Source organism: Cryptotermes secundus, unplaced genomic scaffold (assembly GCF_002891405.2).
Source record: "Cryptotermes secundus unplaced genomic scaffold, Csec_1.0 scaffold742, whole genome shotgun sequence".
Classification (NCBI taxonomy): Eukaryota; Metazoa; Arthropoda; class Insecta; order Blattodea; family Kalotermitidae; genus Cryptotermes; species Cryptotermes secundus.
In genome coordinates, this window is record NW_019739223.1 from 373,464 (window position 1) to 397,874 (window position 24,411).

The window sequence follows — 24,411 nt, forward strand, 5'->3', positions numbered from 1 at the left end:
CAAAGTTCGTTCTGCTATAATTCTCATCTTCCCAATTGAATCCCTGGTTCCTTTTCCTCTTCTAAATCCAAACTGATCCTCTCCAAGTATATCCTCTATTTTCCTTTCAGTTCTTCTTTTAAGTACCTTTGCTATTATCTTTGCTGTATGTGCAATAAGGCGTACTGTGCGATGGTCGCTGCATATTGTACCTTTTGTCTTTTTCTTTAAGGCAATCACTGTCACTTCTGTAAAGTCCTTGGGCCACTCCCCAGTTTCATATATGGTGTTTATTAGTTTTGTCAGTGTTTTCAAACCACCTTCTCCCAGTAACTTAAGCACATCTCCAGGTACATCATCATCTCCTGTAGCCTTTCCATTCCTCATGTCCTTGATAGCTTTTTCCACCTCACTTTGTAAAATATATGGTCCTTTCTCATCTGTATCTACTTCTTCTACCGGTTCCACTTCCAAGGTTTCTTGCCGATCAGGTCGATCATATAGTTCTGTAATATAATTTTCACAAATTTTCAGCACTTACCTCTGATCTACTATTCTATTCCCCTGGGAGTCTTCGATGCCAATATTTTGAATCCCATGGTTCTCTTTCCATCCTAGTTCTTTTGTCTTCATGTACATCAAATCATAACACCCTGTCCTTTGAAATTCTATAATCTCATTACATATCTTCTCAAGATATTCTTTTGGCCCTGTCCATGGCTCTTTTCAATTCATTCCTCAGTCTCCTGTATTTCCTCCTGCCTTCTTCATTGTTTACATTCTTCCATTTCTTTCGCTCCTCCATTTTACTCATCATCTCCTGTGTAACCCATGGTTTTCTTGCTATCTTCTCAACTTTACCAACCAATTCGCCAATAGTACCTAACATGCATTCTTTTATATTGTTCATCTGAAGAAAATGTGAGATCATGCATATATGTTAATAATCATATTAATGCTTTACCCTTGCTGGAGTTTTGTTCTAGAGACACAACAACAGTGAGGATGACATACACATTGGGCGGAGACTGTGAGGAGCTCATCGTCACTTCAGCTTACCTTCCATATGACTAGGATGAACCACCACCTTCCAAAGACGTGAGGGACATCATTGGATACTGTCATCTTAGGAAAAAGCAGCTCACCATTGGGTGTGATGCCAATGTGCACCACATGCTGAAGGGGAGCACTGACATCAAGCCAAGAGGAGAATGCCTCATGGAATATTTGGTGAGTTCAAACCTTAATATTCTAAACCTAGGTAACGAGCCACTACCTTCCAAAGAAGTGATGGACATCGTTGATTACTGCCATCTTAGGAAAAGGCAACTCATCGTTTGGTGTGATGCCAACATGCACCATACACTGTGGGGGAGGTTATCGACTTGACACTAGGGACCAATAAAATAGGAAACCTGATCAGTAATTGGCATGTATCTGATGAGCCGTTCCTATCAGATCACAGATATACATGCTTTCAAATAAGGAACATTACAGTAGATCAAGCTACTTATAGGAATCCTAAGAGAACCAATTGGGAGTTTTTCAAAGACGACCTGAAGGTAAATCTGGAGACCATCTCATGAAATATACGCACCAATTATTCATGGTTCACTTTCCTGATTCAAAACTGATTGATAATTAGGACGATGGACAAAGTCAGCAGAACCTGGGCACTGGCCAAAGCAGGACGAACAGGAGAGGCACGGAAACCAGCATGCCTACCAAACAGGTAAATCTACCAAAAGCACAATACATAATGTGGTAACACACATAGAAAGTGCGATTGAACACAAGGATATTGCCTTAGGAGCATTCCTTGACATAGACAGAGATTTCGATAGAATCTCATTTGATATAATCAAACAGGCCGCTGGAAAGCATGGCAAAGAGCCTGCAATATGCAGATGGATCAGTGCTATGCTGGAAAGCAGAACCACAGCTGCTACATTATCAGGAGAAACCCTGGGGGCGTCCACATGTAGGGGTTGTTGGCAGGGTGGCGTGCTCTTGCCTCTTCTGTGGGACCTGGTCAGCGATGATCTCCAGTGGCTACTTAATGATGATGGGTATTATACAGTAGGATATGCTGATGATATAGCAATCCTCATAAACGGAAAATTCCTTTTGACAGTATCAGAGTGTCTTCAAACAGCTCTGTACATGGCCCAATGATGGTGTGAAAGCACAAGCCTAATAAGATGGTAGTTATACCATTTACGAGGAAGAGAAATATAAAGGCCCTTAAGGAACCCACCCTCTTCAATAAGACGATCCAGCTCTCCAGTGATGTCAAGTACCTTGGTGTAGTATTAGACAAGGGACTGACATGGGAAAAGGCAGCTGGAAAATTTCATCAACTTTATCTCCATCTGTCCTGTACTGAGCAACCAAAGCTCTTCACACAATTTATGCAACTACCCACTTACAGATGTACTTACTTCATTAGGTCATTTTGTACGAGTTCAAGTTCCCGTCTATCTCGATTAAATTCATCGGTAACATCATGAATTTCCTGTTTAACTGCTTGTAACTTGGTGAAAAGTTTCTTCAACTTCTTAGTTTTAATTTCAACCTCCTGCTGTAGTGTTGTGTAGGTCTCTAGAATCTCTACAGCTGACTCCTCCTGCAGCTCTATTTGCTGCCTCATTTCCACTTCCAATTTCTGAAAGTGAAGATGAATATAAAATTTTAAATGCCTGACAATGGAGCCAAAGTCAACTCTGGTTACTGTTTTGTTTTTATTCGATTTGTCTGTATTGTTTGTTTCTAATGTGTAAATGTTTCAGCTTCCTAAATGGAATCGTAACATTTTGTAAAGGTCTGCATGAAGGTCACAACTTCAAAACTAATGCACATGTAAGCATAAATTCTGCACTGATAGATTCCTTAAGAAGAACTACTGCTGGACACCATGATGCATATTTCTGACCTTCTAAATAAAGAGGCATTTACATATTTCAGGTGGGTGAGGAGTACTGGCCTACTGCACACTAATAAGTACCTGACTTCAATAATTATTATATAGGAATTTATTAATAACAGAACACTGAAACTCTAGGAAAGCTTTTACTTTATGTACAGCTAGTAATGGCACAAAAATTGTGAGAATTCATGATGGTATGTTTGAAATTTACTTCAGTTTTGTCTGATTTGTTATGGAATGAGCCAGTGCAACTCATTCATTGTGCATTATGAATCAGGCTCATCATCACTATACAGTGGGCTGAAGGGCAAATTGAGAAGTTTAAAACTTACTTTGCGCTCAGCAATCTCCTGGTTACGTTGTTCCAGTGCCCTTTGCTGTTCATTTGTATGGTCAATGATGTTCTTCCCACCACACAACAATTTGCTCTCCATTGCCTGGATCCTTTCTTCCAACTTCTGGTTAACCAGTTTTTCATGTGCCAGTAACAGTTTTGTCTGTTGCTCATCGTAAAGACGTTTCTCCTAGCAGAATGTAAACCATTAACACCATGGGAACATTACGCCAAAGCTATAAAATGCTGAGGGTTATAAATCATGGACAACACACACAGAAGGAACACAAATTATCTCAACACATGCATCTACTACCACTGTATTATTAATCAAGGAATACCGAAGAAACATTTAACTTACACCAACTAAAAACATCACCTTCTGAAAGCTGATACAAACTGATGCAAGAAAGTGTCATTGCTTTCGAGGGCACTGTGACATAGATAAACGTTCAAGAGTTCTATCTTCTGGGATATAATGCTGGGTAGTATACTGAAAATCAGCCACTGTTTCAGAGGAAAATTTTGCTTCCACGGTCAGGGTTGAAGAATAGGCCAAGAGCTCTGCTTGCTACCTGCTTCATGCTACTTTCTTGCTTGGCTTATTTCTCAACACTTAAGGTGGAGGTGGCATGTTCCTCTGAGATGTTGGTTGATTTTCAATAGACTACACAGCATTATATCCCAGAAGATGGAACTCTTCACAACAACCACTGTTACAACCTTAAATCTTACAATGGAGATAGAAGTTTTATATAAATCATAATAAATGTTAATACTAAGGCAAGAATGGAGAACTGAAAATTGTCACAAAGAAGTGTCAATCCTGTTCACAAGGCAAAGACAAATGACTGCAACTATTATAATGCTGTATGGATTACTGTATGAACTGTTTCTTTAATTCTGCTTTTGCTCTTACAGGTCTTCAACAAGATACATGCAAAATTTTGTATTTTCTCCTCACTTGGAGATGATGTTTCAAGAGACCAATAAATACAAATTTTTGTTCAACCACTGTGGGTGCGCCATCCATTGTGACAGAAACTATGTCAAATCTAACATGCCCACACAAGCGTCATAGACATAAGGAGTATCAATATGCAAGTCAACACACCCGTTAACAGTATAACACAGTGCACCATGAACACCTACAGGACGACAATAATGGTACAACAAAAACAACAAAAGCCCACATAAGAACAAAATAGGGTTTGCTGAAATATTACAATATACCCATAAAAATGAGAGAACAAGGCAGTACACGTCTAGCCTCCTTCAAAAGAAATAATAAAAAAAAAGGACACAAACCAACTTGGTTTACAATTTCCAACAAAATTTTAACAAACTAATTGTAAATATTTTAACATATTAAGACAGCCACTGTAGCTGTTAAAACATTATATTTTATAACCATTGTACTTTGTCAGCATTGTATGTATATATCTTGGCATTCAAACACATTTTGTAATAGTGGATTCCGATTGTATTGATGTTCCCTCTGAGGATGGTCTGTAAAGACCAAAACATGTACGTGATGAAGGATTGAAATAAGAAAAATCTTTACTAGTTACACTGGATGGAACTGTTTAACCTCTCATGATACCGACCAGAATGAAACAAATCAAACTAACTCAAATTTTCAGGAACATCAATGGTAGTTCAAAACATAAACTGCATGACTAGATAGTTTAACAAGAAACATCATTCGTTGCTAGGCAATGGCACAGTAACCATGCCCCTTTGTCATCAAACAAGCCAGTCAATTCTTGGCAATGAATAAATATGCAACGGGAGAAATGTGAGAGTCAGAATTTTTCATGTGGTCTGACCTGAGGCTATATACCAAGTATGAATGAGAAAAGTTAGTCAGCGATGATTTAGTTGTTAGCCTGCTGCCACCCAGTGAGGAAGTGAGTACTGAAGCAGAAGAACCTCCATGCAACGACTATTGAAGACTATGACAGAGACAGCATGAGCTATAGCGATTTGTTATGTGTGCAGATTGGTGGTAGCATTATAATTACTTGTAGTTATGAGTTGTAAGTGTTCAATAAACCCAATTACCAATCCAAACCTTGTGCCTGATCACTAATATGTGACAATATCAACACCATGAGTCCGCTCTCTCAGTCCATAGATTTTTTTTTACTTCACTTGGTGCTGTGGTCAATGTTTGACCTATTGTACCAGCCCAAGATGACAGATAATGATGACTGTGGAGCAATCAGTGGAATGCAAAGTGGCAGGGGAAACTGAAGTACTCAAGAGAAAATCTGTCCCAGTGCCACTTGTCCACTGCAAATTCCACATGACATGACCTGGGCTTGAACCCAAGCTGCCATGGTGGGAAGCCAGCAAATAACCACATAAGCTATGGCACAGCCCAGTCCACAAATTGTCAACATTTCTTCATAAACCTCAAAGTCTTTTGAAATAAGATGAACACAGAAAATTAGCTATGCAGTGTCTGTGATATCACATAACTTGTCCAATGCTAAAGAAAAAAAATTCAGTCTTTCAATTGTACATGCAGTTGGCTTTCAATACTTTCACTGCCAAAAGGAAATGGCCTATCAAATTCACAGTGGTTTTGATTTTTTTAACTGATACCATGTTCCATTAAAAGCTTTCTTACACAGTATGCATATTCACTTTTAACTTGTTTCCACAACACCAACTGGCAACCTGCTATTCATTGTGAAATTTATAAGGAACTGCCATTTCTTTGTCCTTTACTGTTTGCATATAATTTTGCATGTAGTTTTGTATGTATGTGAAACTTGGTCTCTTACATTAAGAGATGAGCACAGACTGAGGGAGTTTGAGAACAGGGTAGTGAGGAGAATAAATGTACCTAAGGGATATGAAATAATAGGAGGCTGGAGAAAAATGCATAATGAGGAGCTTCATAACGCTCACTGTTCACCAAACATGATTAGAAGGATCAAGTCATGGAGGATTAGCTGGGCAAAGCATGCATCATACATGGGAGAGTTGTGCATACAGGATTCTGGTAAGAAACACTGAAGGAAAGAAACCAGTGGGAAGACCTAGATACAGTTGGGAGAATATCTATAGGGATCTTAAAAAAATAGGATAGATGGGTGTGGACTGGACTCATATGGCTCAGGACAAGGACCAGTGGCAGGATCACATAAACACAGTAACAAATTTTTTTGGGTTCCATAAAATGCTGGGAATATCTTGAGTGGCTTACTGGTTTCTCAAGCAGAGTTTTACTCCATGGAGACAGCTCCACAGCCAATTAGTATATGGAACACACTCAGTTGAATGGTGAACATTATGAAATCTTTATGCTTTGCAAACCTTGCATTTCATGACAAAAAAAAAGGGCTACTTACCTCCTCAGTAGCCTTATGCATTTTTCCTTTGTCCTTCTTATTATCAGCATAAGGGTCAGAGTCTTCTTCGCATTTCTTCTCTTGTTGGGCAGATACAAGTCTCTGCTGCTCTGAGAGTGCTGCTCGCTCTTGTAATCTCAAAGCTAGTAGGTTCTGCAGACAATAAGTGTTTTGTGGTTATGTATGTCATTTTGATAGCTTCAATTATACATTATTTAGAATGACAAGATTACAACTGGAGCAGTGAAAAAAATCTTGATTGTCTTGGGTTTTAGCACAGATAACGAAACCAAGCTATACATGTGAGTCATAATTTTGGGTACTTATGAAACTGTAACATCTGACATTACAGAACAGGAATATATTATTACTGGTATGTTCTAGCATCTGTAACCATATTTCAGGGGGTTTGATATGTCTTGTAGTGGAAGAGAATATGGAGGCAAGTACTATAACTCTGTCCATTTGTTTTCCATCACTAATGCAACTATGGGCAGTAGATGGCATACAAACTTTGGACATAAACACATTCCCATAATTACGTGACAAAGTTCATGTCATAAGGTGGCTGTAATTGAACCCTTTCCTGAGCCACATCTCCACAAAGCATGTCCTCAGTATTTACACCTCATTAATGCCATCTGGCATCTTTCCATGAGGTTTAGCCATTACAAATGTGTATAAACATTTCTTACATTTCATTACATGGCCAGCCCACAATATTATCTTTTAAGAATTTCTTTATTAAAACCGTCACAACACAACTATATTAAGGTCAGTGCCTAGTTTGGCCCTGCTACATGTTTCGGCTATTAAAAGCCATCATCACGCAAATACATGGCTAACATATTGTGACATGTTGCGCAACGGAGGACCCCTACCTCCCCAGCGGCACGTGGCGGTAACGTAGCGCTCATAATAGGCGAGCCATTACTCCGCCACTCTCCCCGTGGTGATGTGCCGAGTGGAGCCGAAGTTAGCTGAGTCCCCGCAACCTGGTAGCTATGCAACGTGAGTCAACAGCAGTGATATCACAGTTGCTAGGCAGCAGTCAACAACTCCGGACAGCGTTGCTAGCAACACGGCACCAGACGACAATGGTCCGGAACGAGGCTACATAAGGAGCAGCGGAGGCTATTCACAGTTAGTTCTGAGCAAGCCTACGAGTCAGAGTGTGTTATCAACAGTTCTCAAGGCAGCTACCTACGAGTTAGTTCCGAGTTAGCCAGCAACCAGTCAGTTGCATTCTGGCATTTGGAGTGTAGTATTTGTGATACTGCAGATAGCAGTAATTGTGCATCTGTAATTTGGGTGATTGTAAGTGCGAATGTGAAATAAAATTGGCTATATCAAATATGGCGTGAAGTTATTTGTCGCGTTATACACCCAATACGTTACAATACATACACCACTGAACTGCAGTACTAATAAAATTGGATACAATAATATTACTTGTATTAAAATACTTGGTGTACAAATACAATGAATTAGATGCTATAAAACAAGAATAAAATTCTTCGAGTGATGCTTTACATCATCGAATCAGTCATTGGTATTTGTGATTTTGTTGTGTTCCCATGGACAAATTGGAGTATTCTATATTTTGTGTATATAATAAACTGTTTTGGAGGCTCATGATGTAGATGTAGTAATATTAATGTTAATCTGAAAATGATATGAAAGTAATAGTATTAAATTTTGTTATAATCAAATTGTTGATTATAACAAAATTTAATACTATTACTTCATAATCAAGTTGATGATTATTCATTCATCCATAATCTGTCAAGACGACAGGTTCACAGTCTCTTCCAAAACAGTTCCTCCACTTGATGCGATCCATGCATTTGCCTGATCATGACTTTTAACAGCCGAAACATGTAGCAGAGCCACACTAGGTACTGACCTTAATATAGTCGTGTTGTGATGGTTTTAATAAAGAAATTGTATATTGTAACACAACAGGATGCATGAAATGAAAAAAATATCCTTTAACAATTGAAGTACTGTGCCATTTTTTTTATTACAAACAGAATTTACAGTATATCCAAAACTGTGCCAGTTTCATTAAATATTTAAAACTGTTACACCTAAGTAAAAAAAAAAGACCAGAAAGTATCATGTGATATAAATAAATACAGAACTCCACCATTGGGGGGTGTAAGTTACATTAAACAAGAATTTATGATATCCAGTCTTCTTTAACTACGTCCACCTATGCATGCAAAACCAGTGGAAGCTAAAAATTGATACTTAAGTAACTCTGTAATCAATCCTTATTCATACTTCTCTTTTTTTTTAATGCTAGTGGGGTGGGACTAAGTCCCTTGTACTGCGGCCACTACTGGCATATTCTACCAGCCCCAGATAGGTGAGGGTGATTGTGGAGTAATTGGTGGAAGGAAGATTGGCAGGGGAAACCGAAGTACGCAGAGAAAACCTGACCCAGCACCACTTTGTCCACCACAAATCCCACTTGACCAGACCCAGGATCGAACCCGAGCCACCGCAGTGGGAAGCCAGTGACTAACCGCTTGAAACATGGCGCAGCCATACTTCTCCTTACTTGAAAGTCAAAAGATTGTAATCTTTTGTTTAATAAAATGGGTCTTCCTCTCAATTCCACTGTCTCATTTTCTGGTATTATGAACTGCCCCAGATTTGTGGTTACATGAGATAATGCTCCAGGCATTTTATACTTACCTTCAGTCTCGCAATTTCGGTTTGGTATTCCCGTAGCAGAGCATCCTTTGGATCTTCATTAACCCTTGGCTTATTTTTTATGTTTTTAGCTCTGTTCGCATACCTTAACGTGGTAAGGCTTTCATCATAATTATAACTGGCTGGACCAATATTGGCAACCATTATTGTCTTTGAGTTTCCACCTAACGAGTCTGTAAATGAAATACGAACATTTAGAGATACTGCAGTCACATCAATGTCATGATAATATGAAAGGCACTGTCATAGTCACCACAGCAAGTTAACTACACAAACAGATATTACATTAAAGGTATAGGTAAAGTTATCCTTGTAACAGGTCATGGAGGCCCACTGGGCTGTGAAACATTCAGGCTCCCACATTTTCTAGACAATAGGTTCATAGATGGTGGAGAGGTTGTCAGCCTTATGTGCCAGCTGCCCTTTACCCCCAGGAAGATTCCTGGTGTTCATTTCTGTTAGAGGCTGAGTCAAACCCAGGGCCATAGTGCACCTTGAAGGATTAGGTGAATTGATAAAAATCTAATGATCTCATCAGTAATCAAACCTGCAACCTTCTGGCTCGTAGTATAGTCCCTCAATCAACTACACTACTGTGAGCCCCAGATATTATGGTAAACCTTGTTAATTTAAAGTGCTTCAGACTGAAAATCTGACTTCAAATTATGCAGTTCATGAACAGTTCAACTGCTGGGTGGGTAGTTGAAGTTCTAATGTTATGCTGTAAGGTGTAACATTTATTTACTTCCTAGAGCTCATCTTTTATTTATTTAAACACATACTACATAACTGAATACAATTTACATAAAAGAGCAAGCCCACAAATAACAATTCACATTTCTTAAAACTCTGATCTTAGTTTACTGTTTCTTAAAAAATGGTTCAATTGACCTTAGTTTCAGAGAGTCCTTATACACTTTGATACAGGACCCTAAGTTCATCCACAGCTTTAAGAATGATCTCGTCGGCATCATTCGTACTGTACTGTACTCATATGATAAGACACAGACACACTGTCTGTGTATATTCTGTGATAGAAACTGTCAAAGTTTGTTCTGAACATTACATACATTCAACAAGGGCATCATCTGTCACACATACAATGTCTCAGCGATATTCAATCTCCATTAATATATTCTGTAACATGTCAACATCAACTACTGCAACAGCAGCTTGAATCATCAGTCAAGTTCTGCAGTTCCAAGCGAGCAGTTAGTCGAGAGTTGGGATCTGCAAGGGAGGCTGAGAAGATGGCACTATGAGTTCAGTTGGCAATCAGGTTGTAAAGAGAAAACTTTACATGTGATGTAGTACAGTGATATTTGGAGTGTGCAATTCAGTGAAACTGTTATAGTTCCAGTGTTAAAATCTGTTGCAGGAAACACATACGGGAGACTCTTAATAAACTGAGGACACTAATGTGTGTAAAAGCAAACTGTAAAGCATGGAAATATGGACGGTGTTATAGCTGTCTGTAGTACGACATGCAAGTGGTCAATAAATCCAATAATCCAATACTCTACCTATAGTCATGCACCATAAAATTGAGACAATATTTTCTGATAAAATTCTGTACTTATGGCTTCATTCTCAAAAGGATGCCACTGACATGCATTTCAGTCCCCAATATGTGATCATAACAGCATGTCTGACTCATGTACATTCAATATCTGCAGTCCTGCTTGGCATCTGAAACACATTCATAGATGCTGACTGACAATACTGCCTCCAGCCTAAACACAAATATGTTTGATTATTGTGACATTTCAGTATGACCTACTACAGCTCAGACTGCCTGGAATACTCTGAGTTGTTTTGTACACCAAAAACTGTGGAAGTCACAGCCAGGGAAACAAATCGGTATGCCCAATTTTTTTTTTAGAAAAGACATCCAATCTGAACTAAGATCTAGGACCCATCACTGGAAGGAGATGAACAGAAATGGAAAAATGAAGTTGCTGGGATTCTATCTGATACAAGGACTTCACCAGAAACCAGATAACAAGGGGTATTTTCCCCCGAAGAAAATTCTGGAAACATCCATATATTTGGATCTGTTCAGTGAGAGGTTTCATCTACTCAAGTTTCTTCATTTTACTGACAACAAAGTTACAATGAGGCCACTAGTGGTTCCAAAAGACTGTATAAACTCAAACCCATACTGGATCATCTAACTGCCAAATTTAGGAGTGTATATATCCCCCCCCCCCCCCCCCACANTGTCAGTAGATGAGTCTTTGATGATGTGGAAGGGTCATTTGTTGTGGAAGTTATACATTCTTTCAAAATGTGCTAGACTGGTATAAAATCATTTGAATTGTGTGAAGCCAACTCTGGTAATGTATGAAATTTTATTATTTACAGTGGGCAAGACACAGTTTTCAATGAGTCCCCAAAAATGAACCATGTGATTCAAAAGTAGTTCTACAAGTAATGGCTCCTCTACTGAATCAGGGATACTGTGTAATCATGGACAACTGATTTTCAAGACCAGATCTATTCCATAAGTTGTGCAGCAAACAGACTGATGCTATGGGAACTTTGCATCAAAACAGGAGATAAAGAGCACAAAACTGAAAAAGGGAGTACATTTTTTAAGTCTACAGGCTAATGATAATGAAGTGGAAAAACAAAAAAGATATTATATGTATACAGTGGCCGTCCTGTAGTGCACACAATTTCACCTGTCACTTCACATTTTTCAGCAACACAGTGCCATCATCAGGTGTCCCAACTACGTCAATCTATTGCATTGCTTGCCCTCATGTTTTCACAAACCATTTAAAAAGTCTGTATTTGTCAACTATGATAAATTTACACTCATTAAAACTTGTATGTGGTATACTTGTACACATATAATGGATGAAAATCAGTGCAACAGGACGCTAAAATATAACATTAAAAAAGATATTTGTCTTATGAGTACTACTCATGATAAATGGTTCCAACTAGAATTCAAAGGAAAGACACGGAGAAGCCCAAAGCAGTCACTGATTATTATTCCGGGATGGGAAGTGTGGACCTCAGTGATGCTTACTCAACAAGCTATTGCAGTACAAGGAAAAGACTAAAAAAATTACTATAAAAAGCACTTCAGTCATCTGATTGATATCTGTTGTTTAAATTCATATTTACTGAAGCAAGAAAATAAAAAAAAAACAGGGGCAATATTTGCAGGAGGGAATTTCAAGCGAAACGTCCAGAAAATTTCAATTCAAAATATCATATAACAGAAGACGGACCATTAGGCAGACCACCAGAAACTGTTCCAGCAACAAGGATGAATGCTCCTCATTCTCCCCCATACACTGCTACAACAGTTTCAAAGTAAACTTGTATCGGCACTGTGTTGTGTGTTACAAAAAGGATCAGCATCATGAAACAAAGTACAACTGTGAAAGCTGCAGGGTGGCCCTGTGTGCTGCACCATTTCCAATGTTGCCATATGGCGGCTTACTTCTAGACGTGTGAAAGGTGACCAAAGTTCAACAAATGGCTAAGAAATGTCTAAATGTAATGTTTAAGTAGTTAGAAAGTGAACTATGGGCTGGTATTAAAAAGTACACCATAATTATAAAGACCTCACACTAGGTGTCACTGTAGTTGCAATGTTTCCTGTGGTATAATCATTTTAGTGATGATTTCACAGTCTGTACATGATAATGATTTTGGAGGTGATGTTTGTAAGAACAAATAGCTTTTGTTGCACAGTTCATTCATCCACAGTAGGCTTGAACTTGCAAAGGAAGCACAAATTCAGCCCACACAGGAATAAGAAACATGTGATATCAACGAGGCAGAGCTGTAGTAGGTCATAGTGAAATGTAATAATAATCAAATATGTGAGTGCGTGTTTAGGCTGGAGATGGCTGTGTCAGTCAACTTCTATGATCACGTTTCATTTCTAAACATCAGACACTGTTTAGGACTGCATAGTGAATGTGCACGAGTCAAGACATGCCACTGTGATAACATATTGGGAACTGAAATATGTGTCAGTGACAAGAGTAGCATACTGTGACATGTTGCGCAACGAAGGACCCCTACCTCCCCAGCGGCACGTGGCGGTAACGTAGCGCTCGCGTAATAGGCGAGTCATCACCCCGCCACTCTCCCCGCGGTGACGTCACGAGCGGAGCCGAAGTTAGCCGAGCCCCCGCAACCTGGTAGCTATGCCACACGAGTCGACGGCGGTGACACAACAGGATGATGTGGCACTCATTACGCAACAGGCAAGCACTGCGACTATATAAGTGAGCCGCACAGCGGCTGCGAGTTAGTTGTAATGTGGCCATCACCGAAGACATTTCCGAGTTGTAAAGTAACAGTCGCTGAGTCGAGTTGACATATAGCAGCAGTCACCAAGTTCAACAGTAGTCGAGCGAGTGTGTTATCAACAGTTCTCAAGCTAGCAGCCTGCGAGTGTGCGATAACTAAGAAGTCATCGAGCGGAAGACTTATAGTGTGCTTTCGAGACTTAGTGAGTGCTGTAGTACAGTTATATCTGGAGTGTGTAATCCTTGTTTCATAATTTTGTAACGACACATGTGTATAAGGGGTGGGCCATAAAATCTGGCCCTCACACTGCGATCTTCAATTATCTATTGTGCTTCCGCTTTGGATTAACCCTTTATTAATCCTATACTTCAAATGAAATATACGACTTCATTTATGGGGTCGCCATAAAGGTCAATTGGTTCCATGAAGAACTGACCCAGGTGACGAAATCTTAAGCTATGGCCTCACAAACACACAGGATATAAATGACACGTCGTTAAGACACTTAATTTTAACAAGGAAGCAACAAATTATAAAAATAAACACCGCAGTAAGAAATTTAAATGTCCAGGAAGCTTTAATGTCTCACTGTGGGAGAGATCAGAACACAAAATATATATACTTAACTGGTTAACTAAAATCCTCATCAACATTTGATAGAGTTCATTAAGTAAATAATTATTGCCATTACCAGTCACACATGCAGTTGTCTGGACTGCTGCTTGGCTCTTATGTTTGCTTACACTACATCAGCTGTTGCAAATGGCATGTGGCATCAAGATCCTGAAAATTTCGCGGTTATGGATTTTGTAAATCCTGAACTCATTATTTCTCATCAATATAACTCCGTCAAGACCTGAGACTGAAATCCTGCTAAATATAGAATGACAAGGGAAGGGCACATTTACACTGAAAGCTGATCACATCTCCTCTTTAAAACAAAGAAGAAAGAAGCTCACCTCTCAGTCACTTTCATCCTCCTCCTTCTGCTGTGTATTTTTTAGTTTTCTAGTTGGTTATTTAACGATGCTGTAAGTACTGAGACTATAAAAGCGTCAGGTTGCTGCTGCTGTTAGTTTGTTAACTACTTCAAACAGAGAGCCAGACTATCACTCCACATGCTGTACTGGCTTCATAAAATTATGTAACCTATTACTCCTTTTTAATAATATACTTCACCTACTTTATGTATACATTTATTTTTTTATAACTACTGTATTTTTGTAAGACTTAAATCATGAATTTGAGGGAATTGCATACATTATCATGCGCTACGTTACTCATAGGCTATACACTGAGTGACGATAACTAAACGTCTTATGACTTCTGAAAAAACTTGTGATCCTATTTCTTTCTTTGTTTAGTAAGGCATGATGTAAGCTTCATAAAGCAGACTTTACACGATCAGTAATGTCATTACCTTATTGGAATGACATTAATAATGAGCATGTAAGGCAGATGGAACTGGAATGATGGTCAGTAATGATGCGAATCCGGATTATCTGATTTCGAGGCATCATTACTGGCACATGGTGGAGATACTGTCATTAGTAATGACCGTGTAGTGTGCGCGTCATTACTCCTTCATTACTCATTTTGCTTTGTGGAGTCAGAGTGACTATAACTAGACACGGGCAGCGAAACTAATTTCTCCATCACTGAATCCCCTACAAGTGACGTGACTGCAGAAGAGGGCGAAGCCCTACCAGAATTGTGGAACCCAAATAACCAAATGTATTTAAATAAGACAAAAATAAATATGGCCTTTGACAAAATGCTGAATATATATGTTAAAAAAAAACCAGAGCCTAGTCACGCTAATGTGAGATGAAAAATCAACACGCTTCGCCATAACTACAGGAAGGAATTAAAGAAAGTTGTGACATCTAAGAGATTGGGAAGTGGTACAGATGAATTGTATCAGCCTACTTCCTGGGTATTTTACACCCTCCAGTTTCTCGACAAATTTGAGCAACCAGTCAATGCCAATGTACAACAGGTAGACCAGGTAAGTACCTACATATACAAATTTTATTGTGACATGTTGACCCCTACCTCCCCAGCTGCACGTAGCGGTAACGCAGCGCTCGCGTAATAGGCGAGTAATCACCCCGCATCCTGGTAGCTATGCAACGCGCGGTGACTTCACGAGCGGAGCCGATGTTAGCCGAGTCCCCGCGACCTTGAAGCTATGCAAAGCGAATCAACAGCGGTGACGTCACCGAGGGATATCGCGGTTGCTAGGCAGCAGTCAACAACTCCGGACAGCGTGGCTAGCAACACGGACCAGACGACAATTGTCCCATCAAGGCTACACATAAGGAGCAGCGAAGGCTATTCACAGTTAGTTTTAATGTGGACAGTCGCCGAAGTGAGTTGTACTGAGTCAGTCAGTCCTGGAGCTACCGCCGAGTCAGTCCTCGAGCTACCTCCGAGTTAGTTCTGAGTTAGCCAGCAACTAGTCAGTTGTATTGTGGCATTTGGAGTGTATTATTTGTGATACTGCAGATAGCAGTAACCGTAAATCTGTAATTTGGGTGATTGTAAGTGCGAATGTGAAATAAAATTCGCTACATCAAATACATCATGAAGTTATTTGTCACGTTATACGCCCAATACGCGACATTATTAACAATAATTTTTATCTGTATACATAATAGAGAATTCTGCATCATAGCCCTTCTGTTACTGTAACAATTAGAACCTTTGCATGTGTCATGTGTCAAGATTTGTCCAAATTTTACACAAGGGGTCATCAAGATTTTTAGGGGAGTTCAAAGTTGAGGATCATCAAAATTTTAATGGGTGCCCAAAATTGTGTTAAAGGTGGACAAACGGCCTTACATTATATTTCTTACAAAGAGAAGGCAGAAACTGGGCAATGCCGGGTCCTTCAAGCTGGTGGACAGGAAACATAATTTTTTGTCAAATATTTAAATGAAATTGGCTCTGCGGTTAATGCAAGCCACCATGAAACCCCATCTAATCCCCCACCCGTATTTTCATCCCACTGAGATTTTGTGATTACAGATAGAAAACCCTTTGACCGATCTGAACCAGAAGTCCTTTAAACACACACAAACACCAGGGAGGAGATGAACCCCAGAAAATCTCATGGGGTCAGATCTATGATTCTAGCTACTGTTGTTAAAACAGGCCTGGGCTGTANTATACGCCCAATACGCGACATTATTAACAATAATTTTTATCTGTATACATAATAGAGAATTCTGCATCATAGCCCTTCTGTTACTGTAACAATTAGAACCTTTGCATGTGTCATGTGTCAAGATTTGTCCAAATTTTACACAAGGGGTCATCAAGATTTTTAGGGGAGTTCAAAGTTGAGGATCATCAAAATTTTAATGGGTGCCCAAAATTGTGTTAAAGGTGGACAAACGGCCTTACATTATATTTCTTACAAAGAGAAGGCAGAAACTGGGCAATGCCGGGTCCTTCAAGCTGGTGGACAGGCAACATAATTTTCTGTCAAATATTTAAATGAAATTGGCTCTGCGGTTAATGCAAGCCACCATGAAACCCCATATAATCCTCCACCCGTAATTTCATCCCACTGAGATTTTGTGATTACAGATAGAAAACCCTTTGACCGATCTGAACCAGAAGTCCTTTAAACACACACAAACACCAGGGAGGAGATGAACCCCAGAAAATCTCATGGGGTCAGATCTATGATTCTAGCTACTGTTGTTAAAACAGGCCTGGGCTGTAGTCAATGAATACTGAACTATGTTCTCACAGCTTGGCAGAATTTATTATGAATATTATTATTTTCTTTCTTATTATCGTTAAACTAAGAGAAACAAGCAATTTCTTTTCAAGCATTTAATACACTTTATTTTTACACTCTGTAATCAAATACATACAAAGAAAAGTTTCATAAGTTGCTGGTGTTTCCTGCTGCTACAAATGGTAAATACTCCAATTTGCCTTCATTGTTGTAGTACTCACAATATTTATCTCAGATTTTCTTTGCATCCCAGGTACTATTTCTGTTCAGAGTGCTTTGTAAATCTGCAAGGTCATATTCATCAGTACTTTTTTCATTTGGGTGAAAATATACTTGATCACTTTCCTTTGCAAGGAAATTGTACAAGTAACAACAAGCCACTGTGACTGTTTTGGCCTTTTGCGGTTCAAGGCTGATTTGCTTCTGAAATACACTAAATTTTGAATCGAGAATTCCTAAAGTATTTTCCACAACTACACGAGCTCTTGACAATCTTTTATTGAATTCATGTTGAGCTTCATTAAGAAATTTCTGTGAGTGGGGTTTCATTAAATTTACATCTAATGCAAATGCCTCGTCCGCGATGAAACACGTATGGAAAACGTTCAGCTGTGTTTGGTAATGGTGTGGGTTTTGGCAAATTCAGTGCTCTTTGCTGTACAGGTTCCCCAAATTTTGAGTAGTACAGAACTCCTCCATCTGATATTCATCCATTCATGCCAGCATCTACCATGATGATTTCCTTTGTTGCGTTTACCACAGCTAACAGCACGATGCTGAAAAACCCTTTGCAACTGTAGTATAAGGAACCTGATTTCACAGGTTTTTTAATGGCAATATGTTTGCCATCAACTGCCCCCATGGTATTCCAAAATTGATGAAGATGGCTGAAATCACTAGCGATGTTAACCCATTCCTCAGGAGTTCTGGGAAACTGAAAAAAAAAACAGTGAAATTTAGATACAACAAATATATAAATACAAGATAAATATAGTAACAAAAACAATAACAACAGTTTTATCTATATTCAGGACACTCATGATGGAACAGACAGTGAGGTACACGGAGAACAATTCCTGACACCAGCAGCCCCTACCGCATCACGATCATCAGTTCTTCCACCACCACCTCACCCCAAGAAACAACGTGTACTTGGACCAATGGTGAAACAAAACAAGCTTCTACAGAAAGCTTGTTCATATCTGGACCAACCGAGGGAACCCCAAGAAAATATCCCGACTACTGCCAAGGCTTGGGGTGAGAAACTCAATACACTGGATCTTCAGCAAAGAGCTTTAGCTGGGAAAGCTATCAGTGATATCCTTTTTGAGGTGAGTCAAGACACTCTACACAGATATTCTATGAAAATCAACGAGGATCCCATGTACAGGACCATTTCGTTGCTAACTTCTTTCCCTATAACTGTAAGGAGGTCATCACTTCAATCCTTTTCATCTGTGGATACCTCTTCTCGTCCCTCTCCAGCTGATGAACAAGAAGATGCATTGCCTACATTCTTTACAAACTTTAAATCCTAATTATGATCCTTTATGTTGTTCTGTAACAGTCTCATTGCTAGTTTCACGTTTCGTTAGTCACATCCTTTTAAATAGAATTTTTATGCGTTTCATTGTTCAAGATATTGTATTCTAATAAATAACTTCCAACTAGTTGATATGTTTTAAATATACCCTACTGCACTTGAATTTTAACATATACCATGAGCAAATCATTGATACAAAACAATTATACAAAAGAGGACTTACCTTCATATACTCCTGCAGGACGTATATAAGCACTTCACGTGTTTCAACAACAGCAACACTTATTGTAGCAGATCACATGACAGCTGAAAACCTGAGGTCTTCAAAGTTTCTTCCTGTAGCCAGGTACCTCAGGGTCACTGCAAATCTTTCATTCACCGGTAAACTCTCCCTTATATTAGTGTCCTTCCTTATTAACAATAGTTCGACCATTCTCAGCAACTTATCAAATGTTCCTTCACTCATACAAAAATAGTTTCTGTAATCCTCTGATTCCATCGCACCAATTTCTTTTAGCACAACATGCAAATACTTTTCACATTTTTGTAACCAGTTTTCATCCAGCATCGGCACTTAACATTTCGTTTTGTGCCTAATGCTAAAATTATAGCTATACATGCTTTTCTGCAAGGATCCATATAATCCTCAAAAAAACTGACACAAAATAAATGTGCTTCTCTCTTGATGAGTTGAGCAGTACTGAAGCAAATAATGTCATTTAAAATGATCGTGTAAGGTTGAAAAGTAATGAAGGAGTAATGAAGGAAGGTAATGACATTATTACTGATCGTGTATGGTCTGCTTAAGGCAGTTGACCCAGTACTTCCCAAAGTACAGATAATCAAAAACGCCAGTTACTGGATGTCATACCTTGCAATGGTAGCGTTATAATGCAATTCTTTGTTCAAAGACAGACAATGCCTAGCTTTTAAACAGTTAAGACATGTGTAAGAGTCTCTCCTCGAAAGAGGAACAAAGGAACTGTGTATAGCCATTATGTGTGATACTAACGATGTAAATAATCAAAATTAAATAAAGTGTAGGCGTTGTGAAGTTTGTCGTGGGTTTTGTTTGACAGTCTTGCTGAAGCCAAGGCCCATTTAATGGTCCTGTGAAGGTCTGATGTTCTCTACTGAGTGGTGCCCAGTACATCATATTACAGAACCAGTTATTAAACAGCGAAACGTGAGGCTATGTCATCAACTACCCTCGGAATCACTAAAAGGTGATTCACAGCAAGCAGCCGTGTCTGACTTAACCTTTCAAAGTGGGCAGCTGTGGCCACCTTTATGCCATCTGTGGCTACGGCACGCCTGCAGAAGCTTTTTCGACTACAAGTAGCACTCAACATGTGGCTGCAGTGTGCCTAAGAAAAGTAATCTGATAAAATTATCTAATTGCTTATGCAGAACTAGCAACCAGACCTTGCTACTCTCATTTTGAATAAAATTAAGAACAAGTAAAACTGTTTATGTACTACAGTTTGTCAAGATTGCAACAAATTGTTCCTTCTTTCTTTCACTTTTGACATAATATGTTTAGGTCTTAAATGGCCATCTTCAGGTGTCTTACTATGCTAAAACTGTCACACTGCAGTAATATTACCCATTCATCACATACGTGACTGCATGCTTCATGATTCAAGACATCATAATCGTAGTCAAACTGGTGAAGCGTGCAGTCGCATATGTGATGAATGGATAATACTAGTGCAGTGTAGCAGTTTTAGCATAGTAAGACACCTGAAAATGGCCATTTAGTGCTGAAATATGTTGTGACGGAAGTGAAAGAAAGGAAAAATTTGTTGCACTTTTCACAGACTGTGCAGTATATAAACAGTTTCAGATATAGCAATGTAACAGGATGCTTAAATACAGGATTAAGAACAAGTGTTGACCATTTTGACTGACCGACGAAATAGGCTTTCAGAGGCTCATGCACGTATTTCAAAGTCTTTATACCACCAAAAGTAATAACAGAAAATATGTGGTGCCGTGCTAAAACAGAGTTTTGCATCCAATATCAGTTTCATTATGGAATATACTGTATCTAATTCAGTATCAGGAACTGTGTAGATATGAAAATATTTGTATATTATCATCATGAGTGCTTCAGAATCTATCAGAACCATACCATGGTTACTGCGTTACTGTACAATTTGCACTCATGAATTTTAAGAGTTTCCTTTGCTTTGACTTTTGTTGACAATGCATGTATGTTTCAAAACTTTAAGATCCACAAATTTCACAAGAAAAATATCACATACGAGCATAGCATTCTACAGCAGGAATAAAGTGCATATATAACAATTCTCTTATCCACGTGTTTCACTTGCTTTCATTCTTGTCGGAAACTATGTATAATGAAACTCTGAGTTGATAGCGGGCTGTTTTAGAACAAGTATCTCCTTCGAAAACAATTTTTTTAGTGTACAAAATGATTAGAAGCTAAAATCAGAGACATTTGTTCAAATCGCAATCACCCAACTGGAGAAAGATACTAAAACATTACTGTTCCAGCTGACCAAGACATACAGTTACCCCAGCCATATGTGTGACCATTGGTAAATTTCTCAATACGCCATTAACATTTATGAATGTGTTTGTAAAATAACCTATTCTTACCTTGCAAAATTCTTGTGAGTTTGGAGTCACGATATGGAACATGTGGAGCCTTCCCAGATGAAATAACCAAGGCTGAGATTACATTCCCCAGTGCAGACAAAGAAAGGTTGATTTTTGAGGCTTCTTTAAGCCTTTCACCCTGCAAAAAAAAATATTCATGCACTTCCATCACCAAGCTATATAATAAATAATAACTCACAATACAAAATGAGTACAATGAGAAGACCCACCATAAAATTTGTACCATCTATTAATTAAACATGTTATCTTTCTTTATGTCTTCGGATATCAAAATAACATTGGAATTAACTCCATAAAGTCCTGTATGAAAAATTCTATATAATTAAAAGTTTGACTTTAAGGGCAACTGTTATACGAGGGCTAGTCGGAAGGTAACCCGTGTGTTTTAGGCAGCTAACGTAGGAGCAGGGTAGAGCTCAACCAAGCAAGGTAGTGTCACTTGACTCACTGCCTTGTAAACCATCACATAACTGGTCACCTAGTGTTTGCTCTTGCCTCTACAGAATGAGTTATGATGTGATCTGTGATTATAACCTAGCCAGCTGCGAAATTTTTGCTGTTATTCACTTTCTTCATGCTAAAAACACGAGTGCTGCAGAAATTCTTCCTGAATTATTGCAGTGTATAGCCGAAGTATAATAAGTGAAGGAACTGTAAGACAATGGTGTAGAATGTTCAAAGATGGGCGAACATATGTACATGATGAAGAGTGAAATGGCTGGCCATCTGTAGTCAGTGAAGATCTTGTTCAAACAGCTGGCCAGAAAGTTTCTGAAATACAGCACTTCACAACTTCAGAACTTTCACGTGAATTTACACAAATTTCACGCACAGTTCTCTATGAGAGTATCACAGTTGAATGAATGAATCAATGTATGAGGGGTAGAACTTCTCAGCCCTTGCACCGCGACCTACAGTGGTCTATTGTGACAGTTAGGCTATGTTATCACAAGACACACATTTGGCACAAGAATAGATACTATGTACGTTGTAAGGAGAGGAAGGGCAGGCATTTAAACACCCTAGAAAAATATCACATTTACAAAATTAGCAGAAACAATTTACACATGAATGATACATTAAAGTACACAACCCTATTTTTCAAACAGTGCGTGAGCTTTGCGATAAGAAGCAGTACACTCGATACCTAAAATGAAATATAAGCGACAACAATCACATCAACATCAGTACAGGGAACGCAAAGGGACACTTGATATGCACAATCAAGAAAACAACATACTAATGAAATACTTAAGAACAGAAACACAACACTTAAATACACAAGGAAATATAACCAAACATTAAAACCAGAATTATATTAATTAAATACATGTTACACATTGCAGAGTAACAGCTGCATTTCAAAAAAGATGTGGTGAAGAAAACACCAATGATGTAATGAAAAGAATGATATTTGATTAGTGGACAATGAACTAGATTCCTTATAAAAGTGTTGCCTGAAGATGGCCTCATATGGCCGAAACATGAAGCACTATGATACTGCATATATATTCTAATATTTTAATAGCTTTAATAACATTTTATACAAATAACGACCACTGTATGGATTAAGTGGAAATCAGTATTGTTAATTCTTGCATTACAACAACAGACTGTAAATGACAACTCAATGCAAGAGGATACTCAAATATAATATTAAGCTTTGAAAAGCTTAGCTACTTCTCAGCACTTTCTTTTGTTATAATTTTGACTCTTATCATCTTCAGGGGGTGGAGTACAGCTGGGTTCACTCAGCACATCAACTATCCCCTTCAGGATAACTCTAACCTCTTTTCCTCTTTAGGATACACAATATTAGCTGTTTCCGAATATGTACCTTCTTCTCCTCTGAGAAGCCTACTCTTTTGTCCCTGGCACAATCCTGTTGACTTCATCAGACAGCGAATCCACTTGCCCACTTCAGATGTTGCAGGAGGAGGCATAATGCCTGGTTCAACATTTTGGTTTGACAAATTTCCTCTCTCAGCCACTAATTTCTTGGCAGTCTGACTCATGTAACCGGAGGCTTAGAAACCTTGTTGGATTTTCCTAATTGACAAGCTCTTCAGAGAAATGATGAGAATTTGCACCTTTCCACTCTTTAGTCCTGTCATGTGAAATGTTTCCCTCAAATGTGTTACCACTACACATTCACCACTGGAGTATGTCAAAGTGAATATTTTTCTTTTCATGGTCCCTTTGATTTTCTTGAGAATTTCCTTTCAGTGCTTCTCTTGTGACATTTAAGTGAAAGTGACAACTGTTCTAATGATCCCTGAGAAGGAAGTGGAAGTCTTCTTTTCAATTACCATGTTACTCCAAATCTAAGATGCATCTAGTTTTTGAATCTGGATTTTAGGGGGAAAAAGAAAAAACTATAAAGAGTGCACCCTTCCTCAAATGTAAGATGCATTTATGCTTTTCAATGGAGAAAAATGTGTAAAATGTGCACCTTACAGCCAAAGTAATATGGTATATCCTATTCTGACTTGAAGAAACAACTGTTTAATTTCCAAAAGTTTTGGGCATATTTGCAATAGTTTTCTTACATTTACCACAGTCTTAATCCTTTTTGAATATCAGGAACCCTTTTTTTTTCATCCAGTCCAGGTTTTTCTTACAACCTACACTCTGGCTAACATTCAAGGGATTACAACATTGTTTTAAAACATTATGTCCTTTAATATTTGACCAACTCTACTGGCACCAAGCATGAACTAAAATGCTGGATGAGTCATGCATAAATCTGGCTATAATTCTTATTGTCAAGGTCAAGACCTAAATGATAATGTGCTCTGGAGCACTGTGAGTGGCAAATTAAATGAAAGTCCCACTTGACAGCTTTCGATTAGTTTAAAGACAAGTTTTTAT

The 24,411-nt window shown here is 38.6% G+C and overlaps 1 protein-coding gene across 4 annotated transcripts in view; it reads right to left on the bottom strand.

Moving 5' to 3' along the window:
- The window catches only part of LOC111871766 (kinesin-like protein KIF3B), a 102,045-nt gene that overhangs the window by 14,088 nt on the left and 63,546 nt on the right, over nucleotides 1–24,411 (bottom strand). For all 4 annotated transcript variants that reach the window (XM_023865078.2, XM_023865076.2, XM_023865077.2 and 1 more), the window contains 5 exons: nucleotides 21,520–21,658; nucleotides 9,305–9,495; nucleotides 6,602–6,754; nucleotides 3,238–3,429; nucleotides 2,421–2,644 (listed from right to left, as the gene is read on the bottom strand). In XM_023865078.2, the coding sequence (XP_023720846.1) occupies nucleotides 2,421–2,644; nucleotides 3,238–3,429; nucleotides 6,602–6,754; nucleotides 9,305–9,495; nucleotides 21,520–21,658 (899 nt within the window). The remainder of the gene's footprint in view (nucleotides 1–2,420; nucleotides 2,645–3,237; nucleotides 3,430–6,601; nucleotides 6,755–9,304; nucleotides 9,496–21,519; nucleotides 21,659–24,411) is intronic.